Source organism: Pangasianodon hypophthalmus, chromosome 14 (genome assembly GCF_027358585.1).
Source record: "Pangasianodon hypophthalmus isolate fPanHyp1 chromosome 14, fPanHyp1.pri, whole genome shotgun sequence".
NCBI classification, from domain to species: domain Eukaryota; kingdom Metazoa; phylum Chordata; class Actinopteri; order Siluriformes; family Pangasiidae; genus Pangasianodon; species Pangasianodon hypophthalmus.
This window is the reverse complement of record NC_069723.1, coordinates 17,359,014-17,366,375: the sequence shown is the minus strand read 5'-3', so window position 1 is coordinate 17,366,375 and position 7,362 is coordinate 17,359,014. Positions and strand designations below refer to the sequence as shown.

Sequence of the window (7,362 nt, the reverse complement as noted above, 5' to 3'; positions counted from 1 at the left end):
ATGTCTATTCATTATTTATTTTTGGATTAAAAAAATGTACAGTTCTATAAAACCTGTGTGAGATTTTGGACTGCTGTGTTAGAAAGGGCTTTCCACCACCATCATACAAACACAATCTGAGGGAATAGCTTTTGGAAGCACGGTGTTCATCCCTCCAGTTGTTTCACAAAGTTGTAGTGTCCTGGGCAAACTAAATCTGTTCTGGTGGCTTGTGGTGGCTCAACACCTTCCTAAGGTTCCTTTAATTTGTCACCCACCTTTGTACTGCATACAGCTGTACACGTTAAAGTCACTTCTGGTTTTCTGAAGGAGTGTACACCTCAGGTTTAAAAATGCACACATTTGGTTTGTGGGCAGGACTTTTGCTTGCACTTCTTTATAATGCAAAGGAGTCAATATATTTGTAGTGCAGTGGCAGTCTGTCACTTACAAGACACAGAATAGGTTTCTACATCCAACAACCAAAAATGTAAGTTTTTTCCCCTTCTACTTATATAATTTTAATAATATCTCTTTCCAAACAATATTTGTATTGCTGTAATTTTACAGTAATTCGAATAAGTATGCAAATTTTACTTATATTCCATATGAGTTAAATTATATAATTAATTTCTAAAATATTTTCTGTTCACAATCAGGTTTTCTGTAAAAAGCTATAAATGTAATGCCATTAGACATAAAATACACAAGAAAATAGATCTGGATCATTTCTATTTAATTTTTGACTGTTTTCATACTTGTTATGATAGAAATACCACTAATGGTGCATTCTGAATGCAATGATAAGCAGTCTTTCATCATCATAGTCTTTCATCATAGTGTCAGTCAGAATAAGTTTCACCAAATTTCCTACAGTTTAAGTAAATATATTCTGGCTATAACAGAACAGAACACAGATCAAACTGTTTTGCAATTATTAAGTCTTGGATTAAACCCATTTAATTCAAGTGATCAGTCAATCATGTATATCACAAGAACTCAATAATATATATAACTTATAATAATTGTGTTTTGTCATTTTCATCACGGTAACATTAATAAACAACGATGGCCCCTGTGGCTTTTCTTCATGGATGCCTGGGTTCACTTGATCCCATGTTGAGAACCACTGGGGGAAACAACTGACCTCCCCTGTTTCCCATGTCACTCCACATAATATATTGCTAATAGTAAATGGATTTTTAAAAGCATGTTGTTGTTTGACAAAGAAAAACATACAATCATTAAGATGGTGAAGTTTTCTGTTAGTTTTCTGCTTCTATTAGAGATGATTATACTACAGATTTTTAATTGCTAGACCATCATAACTCCAGAGCAGCTGCCTGAGTCTGACCCACAGCACCTCATTTTGACTGCAGACAAAATCGTCTGAACTAAAACCACACTGTCTAACACCATTGCTTTACTTTCCTCGTATTACATTTCTCAAACACATGTTGTAATATTGTCCACAGTGTCAAGGAGCGTGTCAGGTTAAAAAGATGTTTAAGGCTATAAAAGTACAAATGAATAATAAAATAGAAGGTAAACAAAAAAGTCTTAGAACCTTCTTTTAAGGCAACACAGTGATGACAATTGATTGCATATTTGCAGCTGCTGTTATACAATAAGACTATCCATCCAAATATGTAAATTTTACTTTGATCTAAGAATTTTTTTAAAAGGGAATGAAAAGGCTGTCTTATCCATTTTCTGTTTTTGGCCTTGATGAATTAAGGAACTGGACTTCCCAGTCTAAAACCACATATATGCCATGTTTATATCTTTATATGTAACTAATGTTTAACTACTCCAGTATCAGATTTATTTGCTTTTCATATTTTATAATTTTATACACATGTAATCACTAGATAATGTTTTGTTGCATATACTGTACTAGTTATTTATATTATGTAAATGTTTTATTTATTATTTTATTTGAAAACTATTACTAACATCAGATGTGTATCAATTTTGTAACAGTTTAAGTTGCAGCATGGATCCACAGTCAAAAATACTGCTCTGCTGGATTTGCCTTCAAGGTACAGAATGACATTTACTTGGGTTACCTGATGTTTCTATTTATTTCACTCATTATTAAATACAGCTGGATATTGCAAGTAAAAAAAAAAAAACTCTATATCTCAGCTCACTGATATTTTGATCATCTTCCACAGTGATCTTTGTCTCTGCTTTTTCGGATGTGTGGAAGGCAGAAGTTGTCTCTCCAGTGGAGGCGCTGGTGTCATCTTGTGTCGTGTTGCCCTGTAAGTTTAATTACCCTGGCCTTCAACGTTCTGACTCTCGGCTGAAGGGAATCTGGCACAAAGATCCAAACAAAAATGAGCGTATCTATGATGAAGATCCTTTCTTGATTGAGGATAACTTCAAGGGCCGCACAAAGCTAATTGGCCGACTGGGTGAGAAAAACTGCTCGTTGGAGATAGACGAAGTGAGAGACCACGACGATGGCCCGTTCTGTTTCAGAGCTGAAATCACAAATATAGAGAAATTCTCTTTTGTGGAGAAGTGTGTGACCATCAATATGAAGTGTGAGTTTGGTTTTGAAATTTGAGTTCTCAAAGCATTTCAATAATGATCAGATATATTAAAAAATACACTGCCAGTAAAATGTTTTTGAACATCCTGTAACATGTTTGGTTAAACTTCAAGAAATGAGCTCAAGTATACCATGTTTATCAAGATACTGGAGAATTAGGAAAACTAAAACCATTATATTGGAAATTATAAGTGGTACAAAGAAAGTCACCCAGCCTAAATTTATCTTATGGTTAATATTAACACTCTGTATGGGTCATTTATCTATAGGCTTAGAGTAAAGGGTTCATCTTCCACTTGCCTTTAATAAAACACTAATTTACAGTTTCATTATAATCTGAGTGGGGATAATTAATAAGTCCTTGAACACAGCACTTTATTTGGGGTTTGATGGAACACTTGTTTTTTCCTTATTTATTTGCTGATAGGGGTAAACTGTAATAAAATGTAGGAAAAACTCCACAAAATGTTTGACTGGCAGTGTTTATATTTAGAGAGACATTCACCATATCTCTTATTCAACCCAGGTTTGCTCACTCCAAGAAAGTTCAATGTTGTAGCCTCATTAATTTAATAACCTGTTGAAAAATATGCTTCTATAAAATGATGTGTAATATTTTCCTTTATGAGGAAGTAGGTCCTAATGTAAACAGTTTAATGACATTTCTTCTCTTCTTAGACTAGAGTACAATAAACAATCAGCCTATTTTATCCTTACTATCATCCTCATATTAATTTAATTTTGAAGTTATTGAGCTTTATTTGATTTAATAGTAATTGCTGTACTGTTGCACTTGGTATACAGCCGAACCTGACAAACCAAATCTGGATCACGAAGAATCCTTCACAGAGGGAACAGCTGCTGTCTTTAAGTGTTACGTCAGACACACCTGTCCCACACACCACCCAACTATTGAATGGAATCGTCAAGATGCTAAACCTCGTTTGTCCTATAAGGACAATGGCTTTGGAGTTTGGGAGGTGGAGTCCCTCCTGACCTTCCCTGCCACAGAGAAGGACGATCACACTGACATCACCTGCACTGTCACATTCCACGGCAACAAGAAATCTGCAGTCACTCACAAGATATACATAAAACGTAAGACAAGTTAGGTTGTGTCCTTCATAAATCAAGTTTTTCTTGAAATTGGCTCCTGTGAGCTGATTGAACAATAGAATAAGAATAATTCAAACATCTTTTTTTAACTCCAAATATACCACTGATACAACTGGCTGTGTTTTTCCAATTAAACATTACATGAGCATCACTATTTGACTTCTTATAGGCATCAGTTGAAACAAAGACATTTTGATGTCAAGTTGAAATAACACCTGAGTCAAGTGACAAATTTTGTCACAACAACTGTAGCTCAGTGTAACTCTGATATCTCATGTAATGGTAATGATGTGTCATTGCTTGCCAACTGAGGGTAATTTAAACAATGAACAATGGTGAGCATTTTAAAAGACAACGTTAATCTATTCATGTTGGTTTAGGTCAGTTTTCACGAAAATTTTGTGCAGGTGCTGTTAGCTGTTAAAAATTCAACAACATTGATTCAGGAACCAGGAGACTGGTGTTCTTCAGACTCTGATATTTATTATGGGCTTGAGGAATCTTCAGGTTAGCTTCTTACTAAGTTATATGTAGGACAAATTGGGAATGAGAGGTGGTAAGGGAGACTGGAGATAAAGAGGGAAAAGGCCTGATATGTCTGGGAGTACTGCCACCTCTGACCTTGAAGTATTCAATCACCATGACACGTTCTACCAAAACGTAAGAAGTGAGATATACAGCATCTTCAGAAACAGCCTAGGCATAGCGCGTCAATGCATAATATGAAATACATTACAGGAATGGACATGCACATTAGCAAAAGATCATAGAATTAAAGGCAAATATTTTGAAGCAAAGCATTAAAGGCAAATATTTCCTTCTTAGCCTTATGAACAGTACCCTTAAGAAAATGCAAAGTGTTTAAGTGCACAACAATGGAAAAATTTTCTATAAAGTTATAGTTCTTTTCCTTTAAATAACTCAGCATCTTTTTCAGGTAAACAAAATTTCTTTCACATTATTATTCCTGTGGCCGCTGTGCTCGGAACCATCACTGTATTTGGATTGGCATGTTTCTTCGTGACCAAGAGATACAAGTGAGTCTGAATGAAGCTCAAGATTCTATAGCTGTTAAGATGTGCGTAATGTATTTTGCATGTTGCTGTAATTATATATTTAATGTATTAATGTTGCATTACTTGTATTTATGCAATTCATGCATCTTAAGGTAATATCAGCTAGGCATTCATTCATTCATCTTTAGTAATTGATTTATCCTGGTCAGAGATAAGGTGGATCCAGAGCCGATCTGGGGAACACTGGGTGTGAGGAAGCAATAAACCCTGGATAGGAGACCAGTCCATCACATGCCATACACACTCACACACACACACACATTTATTGACACCTAGTCCTGGTCGCTGTAATACTTTGTGGAATTAATTCTTCTTTTTTTACATCACCATCAGGAAACAGATCCAAGAGCTTCAATCTAGAAATCCAAATGGGTAAGTAATTAATAATATTACCATTAGGCCATTCTGTTATTTTTTAATAATGTGGTGACTTGGTTAAGCAAATAATTAAGCGGGTAATAGTTTTTATTGTGTGTGATTTCATTGCTACTCTGCCACTGGTGATGACGATGGCTCTGGTGTAAAAGGACAAATTCATTTTCAGTAAAAGAGATTTTCAGTAAATGAGATTAGCAGTGAATATGTTCATAACAGATTAGCTAACACCTGGATTGGGATACTTTACAATTAGGAACAATAGTATTTGCATTTATTTCCAAGAAGAAATAAGGAATATACAATTGGACATGCCCTTGCAGAAAACTCTGTTCTCTCTAAACCTGACCCAAGTGTCTTAAATTAGTGAGATGTAAGCAAGATATGACATACAGAGTCCTACAGTCTAATTTGTGGTAATGAAGGGGAAGATTGTGGTTTTCTCCTTTTCTATATGCTGCTGCTGAAAATAGCCACATGCTTTTTCATTTCCTCTCATGTCATGTTCACACCTATGCACTATGCAGAACTTGTATAAGTTTGTCTGCTAAAAGTTTATGGCAGAGCTGATCTGTTTTTCCAGAGTTTTTATTCATAAAATTCAATTAAATATTTTTTTATGTGCACAATTTTACATGCTTTACACAATATACAGTAACAGTTGATGTATTCTTATTTTTTACATTTGTACAAAGCATGTGGTAAATTAAATGGCCACTAGAAAACAACTAGTAATTTATAAGGGTATGTTGTACTGACATTTTGGCCCTTATATAATTATGCTTATCTTTCTTATCTGTCTATGCTATGCTTCATTCTAACAGTAATGTTTTCAATAATGATGGGAAGCTATTGCATACCATTATGCATGCATTTTACACTTAGATATGGATAAATGCTTGTAGTAAGTAGCCTGAGTCATTTGTCATGAACTATACAATATAAATACTGTTTTTGTCATAGAAGAATTACTCTAATAATTACTTTTGTATATATTCCTTCTGCAAATATATACTTTGTGTACCAGAGACTAATTCATACATCTGTCAAATCTCTATTTCCTCTGACTGTACTGCAGTTTCAATGCATGATTTTTCTACAGAAATATAAAGACCTATCTATTCTGCTATACACTACAGTGTGGTTTATTATCCTAAAAATAATAGACCTGATTCTTTCTTCTACATAGGGTATGGAGTCGTCTCTCCAGAATGTCGCACAGGTAAGCATGCATTAGCTTGTATATTACTTTTTCCATACCAGTGACAGTAAAGTCATCATATTTAGATGCCATAGTGAATGCTAGAGAAGTACATTTCCTACACATTCTGTAATGACTGATGTGGTTGTTTTACTCCTGTAATCAACAGGGTCAGGTCAGTGGGACGTATAAGGACCACGGGAGACAGAGCCTGATTCCCTCAAAACTAATCTAAGTAGACTCATCTGTTGCCTGTTTTTATATACGCGCTTGACCAGAAAAAAATGTAATTTTAAGAGGCAGGCTTAATGTTTTTGGTATGTTAGGTATAATATTTGTTTGTAAAATGCAATTAAATCTATTATTTGTGTGTGTATGTGTGTGTGTCTGTGTGTGTGTGTGTGTGTGTGTGTGTGTGTGTGTTGGGGGGGTGGGGGGGGGTGGTGGTGCATGCTTTACGCAATATACTGTATAACAGCCTTTGTAAAATAGACTTGTTCTCCTCATTTATACAAAGCTTGTTATAACTTAAAATGGCTACTAGAAAACAGTTTGTCATAGTAATCAACAAGCGTGTGTTTTGATGACATTTTGGCACTTATGTAATTATGCATTCTTATATGTCTATGCTATTCTTCATTCTATGAACAGTACCAGCATACCAGCATTATACACTTACAAATAATTCTAATTCTAATTCTAATTCCACAAAAAGGTAACAATAAAAATACTGTTTTTGTCTAAGGAAAATGTCTCTATTGATTATTTATTTTTGGATTAAAAAAATGTACAGTTCTATAAAATCTTTGTGAGATTTTGGACTGCTGTTTTAGAAAGGGCTTTCCACCACCATCATACAAACACAATCTGAGGGAATAGCTTTTGGAAGCACGGTGTTCATCCCTCTAGTTGTTTCACAAAGTTGTTGTGTGTCAGCGCAAATCTGTTCTGGTGGCTTGTGGTGGCTCAACACCTTCCTAAGGTACTTTTCGTTGGGTTTTCCTTTAAGTTGTCACCCACCTGTGTTTTGCATGCAGCTGTACACTTTAAAGTCT

The 7,362-nt window shown here is 34.9% G+C and overlaps 1 protein-coding gene across 1 annotated transcript; it reads left to right on the top strand.

Annotated features, from left to right (window-relative positions):
- The first annotated feature begins 393 nt into the window (after positions 1–393).
- LOC113539358 (sialoadhesin-like) lies at positions 394–6,711 on the top strand. Its single transcript, XM_026935075.3, has 8 exons — positions 394–469; positions 1,963–2,021; positions 2,157–2,531; positions 3,344–3,637; positions 4,593–4,692; positions 5,065–5,103; positions 6,296–6,328; positions 6,477–6,711. Exons 2-8 carry the CDS (start codon positions 1,976–1,978, stop codon positions 6,520–6,522), a joined length of 933 nt encoding a protein of 310 aa, XP_026790876.3. The 5' UTR covers positions 394–469; positions 1,963–1,975; the 3' UTR covers positions 6,523–6,711.
- Positions 6,712–7,362: the final 651 nt, after the last annotated feature.